The sequence below is a fragment of the Notamacropus eugenii genome, chromosome 1 (genome assembly GCF_028372415.1).
Source record: "Notamacropus eugenii isolate mMacEug1 chromosome 1, mMacEug1.pri_v2, whole genome shotgun sequence".
In the NCBI taxonomy this organism is placed as follows: Eukaryota; Metazoa; Chordata; class Mammalia; order Diprotodontia; family Macropodidae; genus Notamacropus; species Notamacropus eugenii.
The window spans coordinates 639,774,712-639,800,100 of record NC_092872.1 but is presented as its reverse complement, the minus strand read 5'-3'; the positions used below and the strand labels follow the sequence as shown (position 1 = coordinate 639,800,100).

General features: G+C 38.1%; 1 protein-coding gene across 3 annotated transcripts in view; it reads right to left on the bottom strand.

Annotated features, from left to right (window-relative positions):
• Positions 1 to 7,535: 7,535 nt before the first annotated feature.
• SERTAD2 (SERTA domain containing 2) overlaps positions 7,536 to 25,389 on the bottom strand; it is a 148,492-nt gene continuing 130,638 nt past the window's right edge. For all 3 annotated transcript variants that reach the window (XM_072635408.1, XM_072635407.1, XM_072635409.1), the window contains exon 2: positions 7,536 to 12,922. In XM_072635408.1, the coding sequence (XP_072491509.1) occupies positions 11,971 to 12,918 (948 nt within the window). In that variant the 5' untranslated portion in view covers positions 12,919 to 12,922 and the 3' untranslated portion in view covers positions 7,536 to 11,970. The remainder of the gene's footprint in view (positions 12,923 to 25,389) is intronic.

The following is a 25,389-nucleotide window of genomic DNA, read 5'->3' as shown; positions in this document are numbered from 1 at the left end:
CTCCTCCATCAACCCCCCAACCACCCCTGCCCCCTCTACCTCCCATCTGAGCCATGGGTGGTAATACAACCCACTCAGCTTCTTCTCCCCAGGAATAATAAGGTCAACCTCCACCCTTCCTCACCTCCCATCCAGCTACAAGGTCAAGGACAACCCCACCAGCCCTCCACAAGCCCTATATTTGTCCTTCCAGAACTGAGACAGATCATGGAAATCTGGTTTTCCTCCTCACCACCACCACCACCACCATCTGATCCTGCTTTCCTTCACTTTGACAGGCTCAGGGACACCCAGACTGAGGAGTGGGACATGCCCTATTAGATCCCAGAGCCTCCCACCCCCAGTCCATCCCTCATTCCACCTCTCTTCCACCTTAGCCCCTGACAAGCCTGAGAGCCCAGTCTATGGTTCAGGGTCCTTTCTGCAGGCTGGTTTTAAACAACTCCGTCAAAGCGGCTCTTGTCATCTCTGTTGAGCCTCATAATTTTTTCAGTATGAAGGCAGAGATAAAGGAGTAATTTGTTCTACACACATAGATTCCATAAGCCTGTGTTTAGACTCCATAATCCCCATCCCAGACTCATATTAGTGATTCCCCCCCAACCCCCCTTCCTGCCTGGTATATTGGAGGTTGGAGAGTCCTAGACAGGAAACAGTGGCCTCTCCAAAGCACAGTTGGAGAAAGCACTAACTCCATCACCTCTACTAGTCCCTCATTTGAGAGGCCCAGGATGGGTCTTGAATGTTGTCAGAAAAATCTCACCACTAACAATCCCTATAGGCCCTGTCTCAACCCTAGTGCTCCACCCCAACTCTTGGAGATATTTCCTCAAACTTGAGGTGGAGGGGGACATATAGGTCTTCTTCCCTAAATTCCTGCTCCCTAGACGCAGGAAGCCAAGACCTCAACAAGTGAAAGACCAAGAAAAGGGTGAAATACGTTCTTATGCATCAAAATAGGGGAGAGGAGCCTGAAGCAAGTCACATTGGCTCCCAAAGGGAATTCAGAGACCCATTAGATTCACCCAGATCAGAGTTCATTTCATCAGGATTCTGGGGCCATTGAGGGTGGGGTGAAAGGATGACAGAGGTAAATCATATTCTTTGGAGAGGTGTTCACTTTGGGTTACCTGAATGTATTTACAATGTTCCATTTCAGGTGATACCAACCCAATTTAGAGCGGTAAATTGCCAAAATTTAGGGTGACGTTTCCCAACCCATCCCCAAACTCTGACTGGGGCCTGTCTCAGATAAAATTGTTAAGTCAGTCATCTTTCTTCTTTCTGTCCCCTTTCCACTGTTTTCTTCTACTCCTCACCCTTATTCCTTCTCTTCCCCTACTCCCATTCAGGTGCCCGATGTCTTGTTCTCCCAGCAGAGGAAGCAATCTGATAAACTAATTTGTACTAAAGTATTAATGACTCAATATTGATACTCCTCTTAGAGATGCTTCCATTTATTTTTGAAAGAAGAGTTACAGAAAGGGGGCTAATGTTTAACCCGAATGAACAAAATTTATAGGTAGAATTTCAGACATAGTTAAGGTATAGTAGGGTGTAGAGACTTGGGGGAAGACACATTTTCCCAGCATCGCTCAAATTACAACACACAGGCAATTGTCTATGTGTACTAGGCTGCTGCCAACCTCCCCACTCCCCACATTCATTGATTCTGTGATAATTCTCAGGATTTGGCCATAGTGATTGGTGACTCAGATTTCTTGTTGAGAGGCAACATAAGGACTCGAAGGGGACCAGAGCCCTTGAATTCTCATGAGTTCTGCTTCCATGTTTAGTCAAGCTCATCACCACACTCCCTTCCTTCCATGGGGGCCTTAGAAAATACTGGGGGGAAGAAGGGGAAATATACAATTCTAGCCAAATATTTGCTGTGGATTGTTTTTGTGAAAAAGGTTTTCTAATCAGTTGGGTTCAGATTGCTTATCCTGAATTCCAGAGAGAAACCACAGCTGTCACTCTCTGCTTTTTACCCTGAAGGTCCAAAAATGTATCTCACTGGACTTTCAGTTTAATCTTCCTTAATTCTAGTGCCTTCCCTCTGCTGATTATCTCTGATTTAGTTCATCTATATTATTGTTTGTACAGTTCTTTGCATGTTGTCTTCCCCTTTAGACTGCCTTTTCTTGTATATATCCTCAGTGCTAAGCACAGTGCCTGGCTCAAACTGAAACCCCTAATTTACAGAAACTCTAGAATGGAATGAAAAGCAGGATGCATTTGAATGGACATTGTCGGGGAAAAGGCACCAGAGTCTCCACTTTATCTGCATTAGGGCAGAGTCTCTTTAAATATGACTTTACAAACCAGGATTAGCTCTAAGTAAATTATGAAGGCAAAATTTGTCTCCTACACCCTATATCCCTTGTATTTTCCTCTGATCACCTGGAGCTCTCCACAGGGCACTCCACCTCTCCCAGTAGTGTGCCCAATGCTCCAATTTTACTGTCCTTCCTTCTTGCTGTCATTTCAACCAGCTACGGAAAGGTAGGATGTGACCAACTGATTCACATTAAGGTGTTAAAAAGATTAAAGACAACTTAATATTACCCCACCTAGGAGCATTTGGATTTTAAAAGAGGCAGCCTGGAGAGAGAAATGCTTAAAGGGAATTACTCTGTAAGGGGGAATTTGAAGGTATTTGATAAGTAGAGTAGATGGGGCTGGGGACTTGTCAGGGTCTGACTCCTTGAATCATAGAGTCCGAACAATACAGGGCACAGAATTGAATTAGGAACTTGAAGTCAGGAAAGCCTATGTTCAAATCCCATATACCTTACTTTTCTCATGTGCAAAATAGGAATAAATACTATATCCACCCTACATGATTGTTATGAACACTTGATAATTTTAAGCACTAAGTGACAGTTATTCCCCTCTCTCTCCCCATGATTTTATCATGGGGAACTCCTGTTATATAAACTCCATTCACCAATACAGATCAATATCTGTCCCAAATTCTCAAATGCACCTGAGATGTCATTGATTTGGGAATTTCCTCTAAGAGTGTAGATTCCAGCCATCTGCTGTGCCTGTCTATTCTCTGTGACCCTTGCCCAAAATCTTCTCACCAGTTCACCATAGGAGATTTACCTTTGGGTACTGGGTACTGACATTTTGAGGTTCCAGTGGAACACCTGTCATCTCTTACCTTTGCCAGATAACCAGCCCATCTTTTCAGTATCCATTTACTTGATGGTATCTCTTACTCCTGCTCTTCTTTGAGGGTACCTACTGGTAATATGCTGTTACTTGCTCACCTTGCCCTGCCCCCCTGCATTTCCATTATGCGTTATTAATTCTTTAGAGATTATTGTATTCCATGTTTCACTGCCATATAGCAACACTAGAAGAATATAGGTATTACAAAGATGGGGTTTTATTTCCATGGGAAATTTGGGTTCATTGCAAGAGTTTTGTGTTTTTCCAAAGGCAACAACTCAGCTATGGGCCCAATCTGTCCCCCTGCACTGTCTGTCCCAAGATATTCAAACTGATGGACAACATCTGTAGACTTTCTATACAGAAGCATTTGATAATCTGGGAAATATATATTTTTTCATTTAAATTGGTCTCTCCCATGTAGATGGTCAGGGCTAACTCTCAGTTAGAGATCTCTTCTAGGAGGCTCCACAGGATCACAGGGAGTGATAAAACCAGCACCATGTCATCCCAAAATATGAGCATCTCAATGAACTCGCCATTCACAAGGAAACCATCTTCAACTTAGACTCTGCAATGGATCTCCTCGATCACAGCAGCTAACACAGTGGATGAGCATACTGTTTTATATCTTGCCTGATGCTTATGACCATTGAACAAGGTTATTTTTTGTGATCATGTCTTTAAAGGAATCTTAAATGACTGGATGGGGTAAATTGATGGAAAAGAGCCTTGAAGTGGTGTTTTGCTCTACTGAACTGTTTTTACACATTCAACAAATCATAAGCACAATGGATAATTGTAACATGATAAAGACATGTGATGTGACTATCAATTGTGAAAGTCTGCTTGTTCTCCACTGAAACTCTCATTGAGGATGTCCTCAATTTTTATATAGATTTTGTATAGGTAAGAAAGCAAATACACAGGGGGGTAGTTTGAGGTTTTCTGGGTTTTCTCTCTCTCTCTCTCCTCCCCTCCTCCCTGCCCGTTAACAAGGCAGAAATTGCTTTCCATGTCTTTGGTGCCTTCTAATAACCTGCATTCCCTAGCTCTCTTGGGATTATGACTCTTTCAGCATAGATTTCTTCTATAAATTCTTGCCTCATCTTTGGTCTCTTTAGTATCATTTCTACCTCTTCTATACGCATATCTGGTACTGTGATGTTAGGATCTGAAACATATTGTTCCATTCTCCTTGATGGCAAGAAGAGTTTGTAATAGTCATCTTGACAGATCTTTCCCATTTTTCTTCTGTTTGTGGTGCTTCTGTCTTTGTTTTTAACGGCTTCTGGGATGACTTTGCTTAACTGTAATCTTGCTAAGCTTTCTTTAACTGGGTTTTACCCTCCACTGCTTCTCTCTGCTTCAAAAGATGATACTACTTATTATCCTCCTTCATACGATTTTATAAGTTTATATTCTACACTGGTGTCATATTTGGTCACCATCTTTCTCTGTTTGTTAACTGTTGATCCTTTCTGTGGGCCACTGGTTGTGTCAAGAGTTATAGCAGTTAAATTTCTGTATACAATTATTAAAACGGATGTCATTGCTATTTCTGATATCAATTTCCCATTTTTCATTTCTGATTACTTGTTAAAATAGTTGATTGTTTCAATTGTACACCATATCTCTTCTCATTCTTCTTGCTTTTTACTAACTCTGACCTTGTTTAATTTGGCTAATTTTGCTTATTTTTATTTTTTTACTGATCCTAATCAACAACTGATCTGTAATTTATAGAAAAGCTATTTACCTGGGGAACCTGAAGGATTAAATTACTTGCCCATGGTCATATAAGCTAATATTTGTCAATCGGAACTTTGAATCCAGGTCTTTCTGACCCCAAGATATGCCCTTTATGCATAATTACTGTTACTATATCATCTAGGTGAAGTCTTTTTACTGTCGTATTAATAGTCTTTCAATACACTCTTCTCCAAGTGACTTTCAAGTGCTTTGGACTAGGAACGCAAGGGTTAAAAGGCTTTTTTCAACCAATGTCCCAATAAGAGCTAATACAGCACTTTAAGATTTTCAAAGCACTTAACACACAAGATCTCATTTCATTCTCACAACCACCCTGGGAGGTAGGAGTTATTATTATCCTCATCTCACAGATGGAGAAACTCTGAAAGGTTAAGACATTTGCCCAGCTCCATGTAGCTACTAAGTGTCTGAGGCAGGATTCAAAACCAGGTCTTCCAGTGCTCACTAACCTATAGACTTTTCCAACTCTAAGAGATCATTAAAAGTAGCAAGGGAAGACCAAATGATAATGGGGGGAGGAGTTAGAGTAGGGGAGTCTCCCAAAGTTCCAATTTCCACCACCCTTAACTCTGGCTGAGTCTATCTCCCCTAAAGCTGAGATGATGAGCAAAGCAAGACAGTCTGGGGCTTTCAACCTCTTCTTCTGAAGGTGAGGAAGTGGATACAGTTGAACAATAGAGGCACGTGATTTAGAAAGCACTTTGCCAATTGTTTTTAGGAAGCCAGCAGAGTAGGAGACTGTAAATTGCTTTTCAGAGGCACCTTAAACTCCACACATTAAAAAACAAAAAACAATGACAGGCAGGGATAAACACCACGCTTTCAAATAATGGGGAAAAAAAGCACATTATTTTTAGGATGCCCTGGAGAGCCTGGCCCACTGGTTTAGGGTCACAAAGGTGTGCAAAAGCCAAGAGAATGTGTGGGGGTGGGTGGTTGTACTCCCAACTTCCCACAACCATGTAGGGCAAATCCCAAAGGGAGCAGTTAGAGGACAGGAATATTTAAGTCAGCAAGAATTCAGTTTGGAAACAAACTTTCCAGAAATACTATCATGGGCTTCTCCCTGATCCTCCCACTCACTGTCTCCAGATTTCTTAGGGTCTGAGTTCCAGCAACCACTTCTTTCCACTGTTGAGTGAAAGGCATTACTTGCCACAAGGCTCCTAAATAGGGGAGGCCCACGTATCTGTAGAAGAAAGACGGAAAGCTATTCTATATCTGGGATACCAAAGCAATGAGGAATGCAGGCACTGGCCCTTCCCTCTTTTACATTTTGGGGTGCAATATAAAATTCCTGTATCCAGAGCTGGCTTGGATTCTAACAGCACAAAGGGTAAGTGAGAGGTGGTAACTTCTTGAAATCCAAATTAGAGGTGATAAACTGCTTCACATACTGAAATCCAAATGACAGTACTGTTTCTGAAAACCATGCAATTGATAAGACTGTGCATTTAATATCACATAAGGTCCTCAAGGAATATTTGTTTGATGACAACTTCTGCACAAGCCAATCCCTTCTATTTTCCAATGCTCCTCAGACTTTCAACTGTTTAAAAAAAAAAGGTGAAACAATACGAGAACAGGGGAAAGACTGGGGTGGGACATAAAATTTAGAACTGATGCCAGAATGAAAATGAAGCTCTAATTTAAAGATAAACCAGTGGCATTTAAATCTCAGTGCAACCAAAGGTGGGAGTGGGGGAAGGGGATACTGGACTGGAAATCAAAGGGCCCAAGGTATTAGTCCTGGTTGATGATGACACCTGGGTTTGGGAACATGGACCTATTCCTTCATTTATAAAACACAAGTCTGCTTAGATCATCTCCAGCTCCAAGAATTTATGAAAATTCTATGGCTGCTATTATTAATTAGGTTCTAAAATATGCCTTCAACTTGGATAGCATTTGTCTAAAATCATGCATTTGGCAAGAGATATTAGCTCACCTACATGTAGCTGGCACACAGACACCTATCTATATCTATACAGATGTAGTATATAGTATGTATATAGTATAAATATATCGTATTTACATAGTATAAATCTGTATCTAGTTTTAGGATAACTAAGTGGTCCTTCGTAAGCACCCTGTGAGGTAGCTATCATACACAATACAGAACACATAATTTTAGAATTGGAAGGAAGCTCAGAATATTCCATGCCTTCCCTATTCTACAGATAAGAAAACTGAGGCTGAAAGAGGTTCAATTACTTGTCCACGGTCATACAGCCAGCATCAGAGAGGAGACTTGAACAGGGTTTCTTGCTATCACTGCCTTTCAGCAATGTTTAGTATCTATGTTGACTTTTATCACAGACTGAGGTACCCAGAGGATGTCTGGTTCAACCCACACTTGAAAAGGAATCCCCTCTGCAAATCACTCAAGCGATCTTTTCAAAATATACAAATTGTGCATATTTTGTCTCCACTCAATAAAGACTGTAGGCTCTTTGACCAACGTTCAAAACACATTTGGTTGATTTACTAAATTTTAATTAATCATAATCAAAGAAAAAAGACATTACATTTTCAACAACTCAAGTAGATGGGAAAGGCAAAAGAATACAAACATAACTCTATCCTTTTAACTGTTTATTGTATAATATAAAACTACAAAAGTAAGACTGCTTATTTCCATGTACATTTATCCAATTGTTTAGATTACAGCCCATACCTACATGTGAATACAGTAATCTGGGTTCAGATGTATATGTCTGTAATATTGCATAGAAAAGGCACAGCTCTAAGGTCTGTGGGGGAGATTACAGCCTCCTTTTGGACAACACGCCCTTCTCAACAGCCATACGCCAAACATTTCACACTATTTACACCTTTTCCAGAATCTCTGCTGTTTACATGTATGGATTACATTAATCTTCAATAGTTTTCTTCCCCAAAGTGCAGAATCTTTATTAATTTTATTGTTTTCAGCAAAATTTTAAATTGGCTCATTCTCAAGAATCAGTCAGCTTCAATTTTAAGAAGCACCAAAAGCCTTTTGAGAGCATGTAGGTCACACAAACCTCTCTAGAATCAATGTACCCGAGTGAGTGTGGCAGGAAATTAACCGTTTCTCATCCAAAACATGTTGAATGTGATGATCTGAATTTTGGCAGGCAGTGTAAAAGGTCAGATTTGCAACAATTATCTGGAAACAATCCAGGACATGAACAGACAGCAGGACCCCCTTCCTCCCCAACTCCTGCACAGAGTGTGTGTGTGTGGGGGGGGGGGGGGGAGGGGGGGGTGTTGTCAGCACTTTTCACCAGTCATTTAAGAAGGGTGCCCCGGGTATTCCTAATTCATTGCTTACCACAGAGGTGATTCATAAATTTAAGCTTCAAAAATGATCTGTAACACTATATACTACTGCTCTTCAGAGTTTATTTACTTCAAGAAATATTCCTTTCTCTATCTCAGGGCAGTGAAGGTACCCCAAGGGAATGCAGTATTTAAAAGCATCAACTGATAATGAATGAGAAAGACACTCAGGTGTGTATCTGAGGCTGGTTTCTGACCCTTTGGCATGAACAAGCATGTCAATTTGGTTGCTCCTTCCTTGATAGACAGAAAGCAGTGCTATTAAAAATCTTTTAAAAATCAACCCTTTAAATCTTGATTTTCCTAAAAATTTGGGGATTAAAACAATCTTCATCCATACCTTTTGCATATTTCAAATAGACCCACGATAGAAAAGAGTAAAAATAAATGTGAATCGTGCATACCATGAAAAGAACCCAGTTCATTTTCTGAGTCTGGCTCTGATCCCCTTTTTAATACAGATTTACATTCCTACAAGAGAATACATTCCTACCATACATTCTGTACATGTTACAATCCAGATGTTGTTAGCTTCACAATAAAATAAATATATTTACAAAGAAAAAGGAATAAATAACTTATGAAAAAATCACTTCAAATTCAAAGCTTTTCATTCTGCTCTCATCTTGTCATTTCATTGCACATCATTGTCAATAAATGTCACTGCCACCCCCCACACCCACCCCTACACCCACCCAAGCCTGGCATGTGTCTTTTATAAAGGCTCCTCAAACTGCCTGTTTGACTCTGAACTGTTCATGATGCCCAGATTATAAAAGGAAATGTTACTGCTAAAGAATGGAATCTTCTCCAAGTATGTCCCTGGAGAGCTGGGCTTAGAGACCACAATAAGGACTGTTCTGCCTTTCTGGTACTTCATTTTGTAAAAATTTAAAAAAAAATTTTAAACCTGATGGTTCTGCCCTTTTAAAATGGACAACCCATTTCCCTTATCTTCCTTATTAAAGTGTGTGTGTGTATCCATATGCATACATATGGATACACACATATATACACATTCACATACCTATACATATACACATATATTATGTATAGGCATATATTTATAAACACACATATATTAAATTCATTCTCTGTTTTAACTCTACCTTACAAATAAGGGATTTTCAAAGAGTAAGTTTTAGGCAACACTTCATTGCTTTGGAAATGGTGCTCTTTTGAACAATCACCTGACATATGGTATTTGTTTAAATACACAATTTACTAATCCATTGAAAGTGTGGTTGTTCTAAATTACTGTAAATCAGTTTTCAACAATGGCAAATCAGTTGCGTAGAATGTTATTGGTCTCAACATTCAGAACTGTTGTACATATGTGTATAGCATATATGTGTATAGCATGTGGCCATTTTCCTGGGTTCTCCAATTATTCAGATCTTGGAATCTGAGGGCAGGATTGTTTTTTGACAAGGAAGACAAGAGTCAAAATGGAGTCACCTCAACTACACGGGATGCAAAATAACATAATCCCCATTTCCATTTCCTCAATTGTATATGGTCCCTAACTCTACCAAGAGATAATGCCTAATCTGTCTGCGGTATCAAAAAAGTTATGGGTGTTAAGGTTGCTTGTAAGGAAACTACAACACTATTAGTTTCTTGCTGCTTCACTGAGTTGATAAGTCCTTTAAAACAAAACTCAAGGGGGAATGAAAGTAAACTAGGGTCCAGAAGGAAATTTACACATGAACCTTTTACTTATGTGAGTAATTTAACTGCTTTGTCATGTGCATTATATTACTATGTACGCTATCTATGGCCGGTTTAAAGTGCCATTTTATAAAGTTATCCTTTTAATAGACAGAAAATACCCAATTTCATCCATGGCAAGAAGCGAGCAGAACTGATGACTGAATATTGTCAAATGACAAACAAAACAAAAAACCCCATAATTTAAAATTTCTTAAATAAATATAAAAGTTATTCCTAAAGAAGCCATATGCATTTCAACAATATAGGTTGCAACCTGCACGCAACAGCTAAAGTACCATGGCAGGGGGAAGGGGAGGGGGGAGCCCTAAAATGCCATAAACTATTTCAGCAACAGGCATGATACATTGCAAACATTTTAAATTAAATGTACACCACAATGAATAAAAACGCTATTGGTGCAGTAACGAAGACTTTTCAGGTGTTATGGGAGGGAGAGAAGAAACATGCATAGAAAGCTGTGTTTGTATATTCTGGTACAACAGGCCTATAAAGTGTAAAGCAGTTAACGCAGTTGACAAAAGAAACCAACCACGCTGGAGATGCCAAGTGATGTAATGTGACTAACTCCAGTTTCCACAGCAATGGATATTAAAGTTAGAGTCCATCCAGTGCAGATAAGAGATGAGCTTCACTGCAGTAATACTGAAGATGCCATTTTCAGCACTTATCAACAGAGTGAACAAATGCTCCAAGGAAGGGGGGAGAAGGGAAGAAGAAGAATGGTTTAAGATGATTCAAATAAAGGATGTATGCCTTTTAAAAGTGTAATTTAAAAACAAAACAAACTTACTCTTAAAAGGTATTTTCATTTCATAAAATGATTGATTTTAATAAAATTCAGTTCAGATGTGATGATTTTCTAGAAAGCTAATTAAGTTCAAGTCACAGAGAAAATTATGTTAAAATGAAACATTTGGGTTCAATTTTTAAAAAATTAAAAACAGTAACTTGGCATACATACTTGAAGGCTAAGTTTTCGGTAGCCTTCCTCTCAAAAGAGAAAGCTACAGAGAACCATCACTTTGAACCCAAGTTTCACAGCTATTTCCTGCCAACTGCTTAATACAAGTTTTATGAGTAGACATGGCTCTAGGTTTTGGAAATCACAGTAGTACACAGGTGTTTTTATACCAGGGAGTTGGTACTTGTGAAACTTGGGTGAAATATCTCCTGGCCCTTTCTTAAAGCACTGTGTGTTTGCATTTAGGGATATCAACTGCAGATTAATTTGATCTGATTTTCTCTTTGCACCATACACATATAAAACATTACAACTCTGTATAAAAGTACAAGCGCATCTTGTACATTTGAAGTATGCAGGAACTATGTGAGCAAATCCTATCAAAATAGCTATTTTGTGTGTATAAACAGCATTTGTTTTTAGAAAAACAATATAATAAACTGCAGAATCTGTACAAAAATATAAAATAAATTTGGGCAGCAGTTTCTAAACAGCCATGTAAATGCAACACTTAAGAGGAGTAGTTAATGCCTCCAAAAGGCTGAATTGCTAAGTCAACCTACACAGGGCTAAAATGCCAAAAAAGATACTGAGATTATCTAAATAATAAATTTTTTTACCTCTTGCAATAAAACTTATAGAAAAAATAGACAAATATGCACATGCAATTTACAGCTTTCCCCAACTTAATCCTTGTGCTTCACTTTTTTTTTGTAGTAACAATGTAGTAATATTGTCTTCAATATGTATTCTTTCCTATACCAGGATATTAGGTCTTCTTTGAGGAACCACTTAAAAACACATTAAAAGTGGTCATACATGGATGAAGGCACTCCAACTCTGCTTGAGGCAAAAAGTACTCGTGTGATCCTTTTTTTTTTCTGGAAAAGGCAAGCAAGGACAATGCATGCACAGTGCTGTGAATCTGTAGGGTTGTGAAAATACTACCAAGTGTGTATATACTGGTACAGAAAAAAGTCTCTAGGTCTTTATAGGTTTTATGACCCAACAAGCACCTCCATTATGTGATCCAGTTCTGTAAGGTCCATTTTGAAAGGCTGATTTGGGGCAACGGGCTGACTACTATAGGGAGCTAGAGTCTTGAGGAGGTCATCTGCAGAGACCGGAGCCATTTTAGAGGCTGCCCCCGTAGCAGAAGTGCAGGGGTCAAAGTCATACATTGATGTGTCTATATCAGCAAAGAGAATGTCATCCAAGGTCAAGTCTGTCAGAAAACCCGTGGAAGTTGTTATCTCAAAGTTTCCAGGCAGAGAGTCCATGAGTTTTGAGTCAGTGGTCCGGCTCTCCTGCAGTCCCTCAGGTTTCTGGACGTTAGACTCACTGGAGCCTTCTTTAGAGCTGTCACTGGTTGCTACTGCGGTTGCTGCTGCCTCGGTGGAGGTAGGTGTTGGACAGAGCTCCTCAATTTCGTCCAAGGCTGAGGAGAAGCTGTCCTTTTCTGGTTGGACGGCTGGAGGGGGTAGTCTCGTAGGACCGTTGGGTTGGACGGCCGGAGAAGTGCAAAAAGTATCGTCCTCCAGCAGAGAGGCTGGGGTGAGGCAAGACTCTACCAATGTAGTGTTGACTGAGTCAGCGGGGTGGGCTGGAGGGGAGGCCAGAGGGCTGAAGGCAGGCTGGGCCTCCCGGTAATCGTCCCCCAGTGAGGCGGCCGGCTGAGAGGCGGTGATGAACACGGGTCTCAAGCTGCCTTCCTGTTTGAGCTCCTCCTGAATCCGCCTCAACATGTTGTTAATTAAAACTGTCTTCTGCAGGCTCGGCTCTGTCAGCGGCCTGTGGTTATAGAGTTTCATAAGGGAAATGTTGAAGATAGTCTGGCGCTGTAAGGTGTACGACACCTTAGATGGACCATCAGCAGGAGACACAACTTTGCCTTCCAACCCATCTTCATGCTCATCAAACTTCCGTTTTCCTCCTTTACCCAACATATATCTGCAAATAAAAGGAATTGGGAGAAAAATAAAATTGGTGACTTGAAAGACGTTTCTGTAATCAAAATGAATCAAAACATGAGCAGACTATTAGGAGATCAGACCCTATGAGCATACCCACTGTGATGAGGAAAGATTTAAGCATTTAACCAAGCGTAGCTGCTTCAATAAGGTAAGGCTAGAAAGAAACATTTACAGGCATAAAATGGAGGTAATCTACTTCCAATGTGTGCATATATTAATGTTCTGTCACTTGTTGGTCTGTTAAATGTACATATTGAGAACTGTGTACAACACAGCTGAGTTGCTATGGATACACAACTCTGAACTTCCCACTTCATGCTCTTGTAATTCTCAAGCCAAACATTATGAGTCTTCTTTCCCTCTCTCCCCTCCTACAAGTAAATTTATATATATAAAAAGAGAAGCACCTCAGTACTACAGATCAAAAGAAAAATAAGTATACACATGTATAGCCATTGACAGTACATTAATAGCACTGTGAATACACTCATGTATACATCTCGTAACACTGCAAATGCAATTTGATTGAAAAGTATTGAATCAGGGTCACTGTAGAAGAAAAATGTACAATTTTGGGACTACTATGTGTGACTAAATTGTATCTGGGCAGTTACACATACTTGTTAAAACACAGTGAGGTGCTTGGGTTTAATAGTAAATGACAGTAACGACACACAGAGCTTTCGTTGGAAGGCCCTTCCAGAATCAAACACGGGAATCTGTGGTATTCGGGCTACGTTTTCCTTTGGCTCAGTTTCATCTTATACATGTAAGATCTGAATAGAGCTGAATTAATTTCCAAGTCATTTTCTCTTGTTAGCTGCACTGCTGCCCATGCTGTCAGGGACATCCCTTCACTTCCAGGTGAACAGACATATGTACTTTATCCAGAAGAGTTCACATAACCATGAGATGCCCATCTATCCACTTTATGTTTTCTTAGGGGGAGATACATAAAGAAAGAGAAGTAAACGCCATAGCCTCCTACGATAATGTATTCTAATTTTTAAGGAAACCTGACAGATTTTTTCCCTTACATCTACTCTAAATCACTCTACAAATGTCCTATTTGTTAGAAGGCAACTAGGCTGCTGTGTAGAAAATAGCCCTTTCTACTCATGGAGGATATTGTTATCTACCTTTCTATTCTCTAAATTAAATAATCCTGGGGCTTTTACTCAAAGGTCTTACTTTATAATCCTTTAATCATTTTGTTCCTAGTCACTAAATCCACTTCAAGTTCTCAACTTACCAGTAAAGGTGAAGAGTCTAAACCTGGATATATGAATCTTGTATGAAATGATATATATTAAGGAAAATATGAAAAAATTGCTACACTTTCTTTTATGTCCAGCACCCACATTTGTTGCCTTAAGAACATTAGCTGACTCAGTTCTAGTACTTTTCTAAAATCTTCATACATAGCCAATGATTCTCCTTTTTAAACTCGTAGTTTGCTTTTCTTCTGTGTGACATTTCTCTTTACTGAACACCACAATGACAGTTTCTGATAATTTTTCCAACACATTCCAGTTATTTTAAATTATAAATCTCTTCCAAGGGACAGCTGGGGGTGAAGCGGAGTGAGTACTGCACCTGGAAGGCAGGAAAACCTCAGTTCAAATACTGCCTCAGAAAGAAACTTTACTAGTTATGTGACCCTGGCAAATCATCTGTAAAATGGGGATGATAACAGCACCCACTTTAGTGTTGTGAGAATTAGGTAATAGCTGTAAACTGCTCTGCAAACCTTAAAATGCTACATAAATGCTAGCTAATATTATTATTAAAGTGCCACATACTCCCTACTTTCAGACTGATTTCACCTGGAAACTGCATGAACACAGTTCTTTCTTTATTTTACATCTTCCAGGTCACTGAAGAAAATGTTAAACAATAATGAGCTCACAACTGAGCTTTGAATAATATAGGGAGAGGCTCTCTCCCTTTTCAGCTTCAAAGAAAGTTGCCTAATTAAACCATAAATTAATTCTCACTTTTATCTCTTGAATGGTCAATAGCTGACACAGAAGGAAAACATCCTGTTCTACGAACCCCAGGAGAAATGTTTTGAAGAGATTTTAAAAAATTTTTGCTAGTAATTATTAATTTGATCCATAAATGTTTATTTGATTTCCAATGAAGTATGAAATGTAGGGACTCCCTATATTATACTCAGAGAGTATCTTCCTCTGAAGTCCTATTTCGAAAACTCCTCTTGAAGATGATGTCACTGAGAAACAATCTTTGTTATATATCTTATAGACCTGAAAAGGCTTCAAGTACCAGTCTGATAACATATTATCTGTACTCCAAGCATCAGTCTTGGTAAATATGGAAAAGAGAGTCAATAGAAAGTTGACCCAGGTGATGGATTTATTTTTGGCTAGAACAACTCATGAAATGGTCAAAAAAACCAAAACAGTCCTCAGTTCTACTGTACCCTTTTCTGCTTTTGCAGTGGCAGTGGCAAGAAAGGGAAGAAGGAAGCAGAGGGTGCTAAGAATCTCACATTTCATAATCTGGCAATTAAAATTAATTTATCTGTTGGGAGTCTCAGTGTTATCTGTTCTAACAATATTCATAGAGCCATTTGTTATAAATTAATCCAGAAGAGAGAGAGACTTCAAGATAAGTGGAAGAAGGGCTCACAGGTACTCCTTGAGCAAATAAAGGTATTGGCACAGCTTTTTTTCTGCTTGTTTTTATTTTATTTGTCTTATTTAAGTTTTTAAAAATTAATTTGTCCCTCCTACTAACCCCTCCCATAAAACAAATAAAAAAAAAAACAAATGAGAAACCAAATCCTTCAATACACATCTGCTGAGTCTGCAAAACAAATTCCCATGTCAGTCATGTCCAAAAATATATATCCCCTTAGTGAGTTAGTTTCTTTCATTTCCAAAGGAAAGAAGAAACATCATTTCATGGGACCACAGATCACCTCGCTCCGCAGCTCTCACAAAAATGTAAGTAACTGACAATCAGAAAGATGACTGAAATGTACACACCAACATCCACTACAGATAAAGAAAAAAGTTCTACGAAGGATTTGAAAAGATCTAAATTCAATCAACATTTAACTCTTCGGGCCTGCTTTCTACCCGGCCCATAGTTGAATTGCTTCATTTGTAAATGAATGAAGGGGCTGAACTAGAAGACATCTCACACTAGCAGCTACTTCCAACTCTAAATCTATGATCTTCTGACTACAAGACAAAGTTAGCCATAGGAGAATCCTGCAAAAACTATGTTGAAAAATATGATTAGGGAGCAAGGAAGGAAGAAGCCAAAGGTTTACACGCTTGAGCCTGCTTCAGGTCTGAATATTGTAGATACTTTTTAAAAGACAAGAGTAAAATTGTACTGGACACTCTAAGAACCTAGTGATTTCACTGAAAACAAAAAACAAAACCAAACTGGTATGTATATGCTTTTCCAACAAAACTGGGAAGTGATTAGTTACAGACAGCAGTCACTTCTGACTCAGTTGTCAGATCATCAGCTGGTTAGACTAAAGGTCAAAGTAAACACTCATTTAGAAGAAGGAATAAAAATGAAATGGTAGCAGTGCATGTGGTTACAGGAGCTCCAGCCGAACCTGTTTAGACAAGCTATCAAAAAAATGGGAAATGAAAAAAACCAAAGACTTTCCCTCTATCACCATTTTCTAGAGAAGTTAAAAGTGAAAAGAGAGGGACACAACAATGAGGTCAAAAGAGTCCAGAAACTACTTTAGCTGGCAAATAGTCTCCTGTAGACAAGTGGAGAGATGCAGCCAAGGGCAGCGCTGTTTAGAGAACAAGATCACTTACAAAGCATTACAGAGGATGATGATGGAAGACAATAAGCATATCACCACACAAAATAATGAAAAGCAGCTAAGAAAATAAACTTTCATAGAGCTTGGTGTGGTATCCAGCTAAATCAGATTATCCTGACAACGAATAAACAACAACAAAGTATTTATTAAGCACTTACTATGTGCCAAGCACTGTCTCAAGGGCTGAAGAAAAACATGGCCAAGAGCCAAGGAGTCTTCAAGGAGCTTACAGTCTAGTTGGAGGAGCAAACATACATAGGGAAGTAGTGTCCAGGGCAGGGCATTTTGGTTCTGAAAGTTATAGGGATGGTGAGTAGTATCATAGGAAAGGAGAATGTCTGCTGATAAAAATCAGAGGGCAATAGGCTCTAAACATATCTGTGAGCTTTTTTTGTGGTGCTCTATTATTATCAATAACAATTAGGAAATCATCAGTTTTAGAACTTACTACCTCAGCATCTAATATGCTGCATGCAGAAGTGGTAACAGCACTTTAAAAGTGAGTTAGAAAAAAGTAGCCAGACCAAAGTACACAGAGAAGAAATCTGTGCTGGAGGTAACACATTTTAAAAAGCACTCAGGGATCAACCTTCAAGATAATACCAAGGAGAGGAATACTCTGACAAAATGGGAAAAAAGCATAAATGGTGTTTTTAATGTTTTAAAGTGATCAAAATACATTCACAACAAAGAGTATGTGCCTTTTTTCATTACCATAACATCTTGTTGGAAAATTTTGTCATACATATAGAGCATCCTCAATAAAAACAGGAGATAACAGCAGAGAAGCTGGTAAAGATAGCTTTCTAAAATAGATGATATCTTAATATCCCACCACTGAATCTAAGAGTTCGAAGGAATCTCAGAGGCCCACTAATACAACCCATAGTTGAAGAATAAACTTTTATACACACACATATGCATCACATACATATAGCTGTAGTTCAAAGACTAAAGGTTATGAACCCTTGCTTTATACCAACTGCTCTATACATCCAACTCTTTACTGAAGACCTCTAGTGACAGAGAATCCACCACCTCCTGAGGCAGCATAGTCCACTTTTGGACAACTTTAAAAATTAGGAACTGTGCCTTTCCCTCAAATTTAAGAAGAAAAATGAAGATTAAATTTGGCTCTGCATTTTCTATAAACACTACTCTGAGCGTTTCCCTTTGGAGCCAACCAGTACAAAGTCTAAGCCTACTTTCATTTGACACCTTTTCAAACCATCACACAACTGACTAAGAGGTACGGAGGACATGTTCATATTGCTAATTTTCAGAAAGCATGCGACTTCTTAGTCTGAAAGGTTGACTTAAGGTTCTCTTCAAATAGGATGAACTAGATCACTTCTGAATTCTCTTCCAGCTATAGATCTAGAATCCTACATCAAAATTATAGAAGATTTCATTAGCTACAATGTGGCTTTGTTCAACAATATTGAGTACTGATAAATCAAGGTGTTAAACAAGGCTACTGCATATACATTTGCAAAGGCATCTACCAGTGTCATGGAAGATGTCCTGTATAAGAGCCAAACAAAAGAGAATTGCTTAATGCTTTTATATGAAGAGCACTGACACATTGTTCCTCAGATGGCCTCATGGAAATTAAAAAAATATAGTGAAAGGTATCACATTCCTCAAACATTTCAAAAACAAATATATCTGCAGTGTGAATTCACCCTTTATACAACTGTAGCCCCAAAAGACTATTCTAAGTATCAAATAAATTTATAGAGAGAGCCTTTTGAGAGAAAATATCTTTTCAATGATACCAGTCTGCAAACATATTGGCTGTCCTGACAGCTGTAGGCAGAAAGCATCAGAAAGGTGACTATCAAGCCTCTTTTTTTTCTATAGTTATGGTGTTTAAAGAGGTGTAAAGAGGAATTTATTGTAAATTTATACATAACTTTCAAGAGTTTGGCAAGAAAGTAAAGACTGCTTTAATTTTTTCCCTCTAATTCAGAAATATGAAAAATTCTATCAGCTGAAAACTTTCATTTATTTGAGTCAGACGTGTTGTTACCTATGGTGTTACCCTTTCAGTGTACTTTTGGTATGGTTAGAATTCCTTCACTAGGAAAACTGAATAAAACCAGTTGCACCTATCAAAAGTATGTCATAGGTCCTGTAAAGAATGCTAAGCTATTACTCAGATGAGAAAATACTATGCAAATTTGCATTCTATTTGCCCCTCAAGTCAATATAAATTTTAATGAAGATAATGAATGGATGGCCTCCTGATTCAAATTTCAATTTCTGTTACCAAAAATTTAAATTGTTGCAACTACTGGTCATCAATCTTTTGCTAAGGGATCATCAGGTGTGTAAAGGGAATGATTTTACTTAATCTCACTCACTATTTTAGCAGGAATATTTACTACTGGTTAGCTGTTGAAAATGTCATTTATATACATAATCGCACTGAGCCTTCCTCCAATCTGAACTACATTTACAAGACTTATGTATTAATTAGGAAGTAGATGAGTGTATTTCACATTATGAAACACTATAACCAACATAAACTAGATCTATTACTGAACAACGGTTTGAAGTAAATATTTGTATACCTAATTATATGGTTCCACTGATTCCATAATCAATTTTCAGCTATCTACTGATCAAGATTTTTATTCCAACTTATAATAATATAAGTTATTTATATTTATTCTGGGAAATGTTTACTTTTGTCAATGTGTACACTAAACTATATAACTAAGTCTCTGCAACTCAATACTTAGTATAAGAAATATTCAATCTATATGATTCTGGTCACTCATTTAATAGTATAGGAATGGGAAAACTGGTCCTGCGATTTAACTGTTATAGGCAAATATTGGGTGAGGAAATTCCCTCTATCAAAGCATACTGATAATTTCCCCCTGCAATTTATAATCTGCAAAGTCACCTTGGACACTGGGAGGTTAAGAGACTTGCTTTGGGTGACATGCTAGTATGTGTGAGAGCGGTCACTTGAACTCATGTCTTCTTGGCTCTAAGATTCGTACACTATCCACTATGTCATGCTGCCTCTTACAACTTAAGAGTATATATATTTGAAAGGACACATAACTTGATTAATTTTCATCCTACTTGGAATTCTTACTAACTCCATGAGGCCTGAATGTTTAAGTTGCTCATTGCTGTGCAATCATTCCAGAATTTATCTCAATTGCATAGCTGAAAAAGATACTTGAAGAAAGCAGTCTTTGGGGGTCACTAGGTGGTACAGCAGATAGAGCATCTGCCTTGGACTCAGGAGGACCTGAGTTCAAATATGACTTCACACATTTGATATTCACTAGCTATGTGACCCTGGGCAAGTAACTTAACCCCAACTGCCTCACCAAAATAAGAAATTAAAAAAAAAAAAAGCAGTCCTTAATTTGCAATTAAAATAGCAAAGGTACCATTATTCCATAAATTATAACTATCTATTCATAAAAGTTTGGATTTCAGAGATTTGATAAGAGGGGAGAGAGGGTCCTTTAGAGTTGTAGACAACTAGCTTCTGTGCCTACTGGAAGCCAAGGTTGCCAACAGTAACTGACAGGCCAATCAAATCTGGTGGAGTTCATCAAACATGTAAGTAAGAACCTCTGATAAATGAGTGTTCAATGCTCCTCTACTTGTATAGCCCACAGTATGATAAGACAGAAGTCAGCTGTAGCAAATCCAGAAATACTACAAATAGGTGATTTTAATTCCAAGTCTAGTAATAAAATGTTCATAGAAAAGAATAAGTGAAAGGTCTCTCCCCAGCTACTTTTTACTTTGAAAACTGACAAGCAATTAAGGTATTCCCTAAAAGTCTGCTTTAAAACTCTTTCTAAAGCAAAAATAAAAATAAAGTTTAACAACTGATACCTTCTCCCAAAAAAACCTTCTTAATATGTAGGAAAATTTTAGGTGAAAGGGAAGAGTTGAGCACCCAAGTTTAACCTAAAACAAGAGGAGAAAGGATAAATTTCCCCATAGGGTTTTGCATTTATGATCTCCTCCTTAAGCAGCACACAATTTAAAAAAGAAAAAAAAGAAAGCTATACATCTCAAGAACCTGTGGGCATGAATCCAAACATTCTGGCCAGTTTCCAAGAGTTTCTGGGCCTGGAGTTTGGGGTAACTAATGCTCTGAAGAGCTTTAACATGACTCCACAGAAGCCTGTTTTTCCTCTCCTTCCTCAGCCCCCTCAACAGAATGCAATATTTGTTGCTTTTTAATAAATATTTTGTAGTGGCTCGTGCCCTTTCATCTGAGACGAGAACAGAAATGCTGACATGATAAAAATCAAGCAGGAGTCAGAGCCAAAGTTTTTGAAGAACTTTCTACTAGAAGAGGAAGAAGGGAAGGGGGAGGGAGGACAGAGAACGGGGAGAGACTCTTTTCTCTTCCACATGCTCTGATTTTGGAGGCCTGGCAATTGAAACACATATGAAGTATTAACAAGATTGGAAGGGTAAATTGGACCAGATTCTTTGACTCCCAAATTTCTACAGCATCTTGCCCTACCTCACCCTTTTCCCACCTTCTGTCATCTAAGAACTCCAAGCAACACCCATAGTTCTGTATCTAATTCTCTAACTTAGGGTTTCTTAATCTTCTTGTGTGTGATGGACTCTTCTGGCAGTCTGGTGAAATCTATGGACCTTTTCCCAGAAAAATGTTTTCAAATGCACAAAATAAAATACGTAGGATACAAAGAAAACCGATTATACTGAAATACAGTTATGAAAATATTTTTAAAAACAAGTTTATGGACCCCAGGTTAAGAACCCCTGCTTTAGCCTTTGATATTCCAAATTCTTTCTCCCTGGTGACTTTAGGGCTGCACTGGAATTGGGCTGGGGGCTGGGACTGGAAAGGACCACATAGAATTGTCTAGTGTTCAAATGCCCTAAGTTTTGTATGCTTGTTGCATACCTGAAGCCAAGGTACGATAATCCATCAAAAATTTTTCTTTACATAAACTTTATGAAAGATTACTCATGATTTATAATTACTAAACTGTGCTTTTAGAGGCAAGGGAAATACTTTAGTTAGGAATAAAATTTAACTTTTCTACATAATTCCCCTACCCTTTAATTATAAATTTAGCCATCAAGAAATACAAAACATTTCAAAACATATTTACTCTCCTTTTCCCAAAAAGAAATTAGTATTAGGAAATTATGGACTTCTGTAAAGTAGTTTTCCAGGTACAGTAAAGGGCAGTGAGGAATCTAAAGTTAAAATCCTACAGGCAACAACTTTCCAACTTAGCTGTTTTTTTCTTAATTAAGAATGCTGACTTTACTACAAGTACTGAAATAGATTTATTAGAGTTGGAAACTAGGATTTCACTTCATTCTCTCCCTCAATCAATATTTACTGGATATCTATTCAATTCAAAAAATATTTATTTAGTACTATGTGCAAAAAGCACAGTGCTATGAGTTATGGTGTTGGAAAAACACAGAATTAGGTCTCTGCTCATAAGGAGTTTATAAACTAGCTGAGGAGACAAGATATATATGAAGACAATGAAATAATAGGAAGCAAGTTCTAAGTGACTAATTGCCTTCCTTATCTGGAAAGATTTGATTAGGTGATTTCTAAAGTCCCTTTTAGCTCCCAAATCCTAAGAGCAGCACAGATAAGAAGTCTAAAGAGAGTTTAGAGAAGGAAGAGACTGTAAATTTCATGATGGCAGGGGCCATGCCTTATTCATCATTGTGTCCCCAACGTCATCATCCACTGTCTTAATAAAACTCTCTAAATATCTGCAAATGGTCATGGGCTAGAATGGTCAAGCAAGGATTTAATAGGCATACAGAAGGTGGCTATAAACCTTCAGAGTCAGAGATTTTTATTGGCTGAGACAAGTACAAATAAATGGCAATCTGTCTATAAGAGCAGTGGAAACTTGGCATGGAAAAACCATCACTCAAAAGCCCTTCAGTAATTTTGTTGAGCAGCCCTAAAAATCTCCTGCCTTTTTTTTTTTTCATCCTGCAGAAACCTGATTTTAAAATCTGGGTCTATCCTTGTCTAATGCTAGCAAAACCATCTCCTTTTACCAGTGCCTATTTCTTCAAGATCTTCCCCAAGTAAAAGTAAGCCAGTAAAAACAATAAACAGAACATATTTGGTTATCATTGATATTTATCAATACTACCCTACTCTCAAAGTGAGGACAGTATAAGACAGTGAATAGAAAGCTAGTTTAGAAATCCTGAAGACCAGGATTAAAGTTTCTCCACTGACCTTTTGGGGTCCCAGTCAACTCTCCTAGACTTTAAGCTGAAGAGGGGTCAATCTGCATTGGTAGAGGAAGCTCCTTACCAGGAACATGAAATCATTAGTCTGATTAAATATTCTCTCTCAGTTTTACAGATTTGTACACACCATAAACTAATTATACAAGTCCAGTGTCTCAGAATAATTTTCTAGATGCTACCTTGAAATGGATACCAATGAGGATGACTTTCCAACATAAGTAAAATAGATCATATTTATTTTAAAGATTAAACTCAGCTACAATTATCATTTTGAAGACATTAAGTGCAAAGAATAACAAAAATATAGTCAATCCTCAACATTCGCCCATTTAACTTCTGCAACTTCAAGCTTTTGTGTCTTTTTTTAAGAACTTCATTTTCACTTTCATATTGGCAGCTGCACGCATTTGCAGCTATGTGCAATAAAGAAAAGAATGAGAGGCACCATGCACAGAAGTTTGTGGAAAGGCTACTACTGGGTACTTCACTGGTCGTGTTCACTCTGCCATCATATAGTAAAGAGCTCTCTGTGAGTTTGTTGCATGTTTTTATTATTTGCCTTTAAAACTCAAGTTTTATGTTGCAATTATGCTCCCAAATCATAGTGCAAAGTCCCAAAGTCCTTTGGGCTCTAAGGTAATGCTCAGACCTCACCAGACAGCAACAACTAAAGTCCTAGCAACTTTTCCCTTGGTTTTCTGAGGGCAGCCAAGGCAGAGAGATTTACAGCAGCATAATATGCAGTACAATGCCTTCATGCTGCCATTTGACACAGTGTGAAGTAAAATTCAGGTTAAAGGATGTTTAATTGTAGGAATTTTATTTGCTGTATAATATAGTACTACATATTTCATGCTTTATGTAAAGTGAATCTTATCTGAAGTCAATGTTTGGGTTTTTTTTTTTGTGATGTTGGCACAGAAGGTCACAGAATTATAAGGAATAATTAGTGAGAAAAAATGTTTGCATGTTACCAATCTTATTTTGTGTACTGCATTTTATGAGTTATTTCATGGTTACTATGTTAGGAAAAATGTATATTATCAGAATTAACCTTCTGTTACAAAGAATTGTATGCAGAAAGTGTATTTTCAGCAATCGCTAGGAAAGATTATGGTCTTTGGTAGTCACAGGAATCTAGCCTCTTATTTCCCATATATACACAATGTATCCACATTCATGTTCTTTACTTTCGCACTGTTTTCTAAGAACGATACCCTCCTCTGAAAGTTGAGGATTGACTGTACAACTATGAGTGAAGTACAATTGTGTTTCACTCTGGATTTTAGAAACATTGATAAGCTAAAGCATGTCAGGAGAAGGAAATGAGAATGATTAAGAGCTTCAAGATCCTACCACACATGACTACAACCTGAAAGAACTATTTAGTGGGGACATGACTGCTAGCTTCAAGTTTTTAAAGGACCATTACATGGAGATGAGGAATTTAGGTTTGTTCTGGTTGGCCCAATGGAGCAGAAGTGGAACAGTGAGTGGAAATAGCAGAGAGGTAAATTTTTGTTCAATATAAGGAAAAATTTTCTAATAGTTATAACTATTCAGACGCAGAAACTCATGCCCTGGGAGGTAGAAGGATGTTTTCACGCAAAAGTGGGATAGCTATATATTGAGTATATGATAAAGGGATTGTTGGTCAGATATAGGCTTGACTGGATGGCCACTGAAGTCCCTTTCAACTTTGAGACAGTGAGTCAATACAAAAATAGTAAGTACTCTTCTCTGGGTTGTACAAGTTCTTCTCCCCAAAGGCAGCAGTTGTAGTCTACATGGTGATAACAACAGGTGCATTCTAAGGTGTCTATTTTATTTTTTTAGTTTTCATAGAATTCTTACTGATATCATGGTCCCTCATCTTCTTTTTCTATTCTTTGTTCGATCATTTGATCATTATAATTACATATCATTCAGTTTCTTTTCTCCCTTACTGTTATGCTGTTTATATCGTTGTAACCATTTTATATCCTGTTCTCCTGGTTCTTTCTATTTCACTTTGCATCAGTTCATATAAACCTTCCCATGCTCTCTGTATTCTTTATATTCATTGTTTCTTATGGTGCAGCAGTGTTTCTAGGGTGTTACTATTGATAGAAGAAAGGACTACAACCATCACTAGGGTTCAGGGGTGGGGGGAAGGGCCTTCTCTGGGGTCTAGTTTTTCTTTCTGCTCCTCCTTAACAAACAACAGCAAAAAAAACCCCTCATGCCACTTGTCCTTTGTTCTTGATCAAGAAGTCAGGTAGGGAAAAGATCTATTTTTTTCCCTTCTTGACCTTTGGTGACCTTAATTTGGGTTGCAATCTGAGGCTGGAAATCCATATTAATCCCACTAAGGTAAA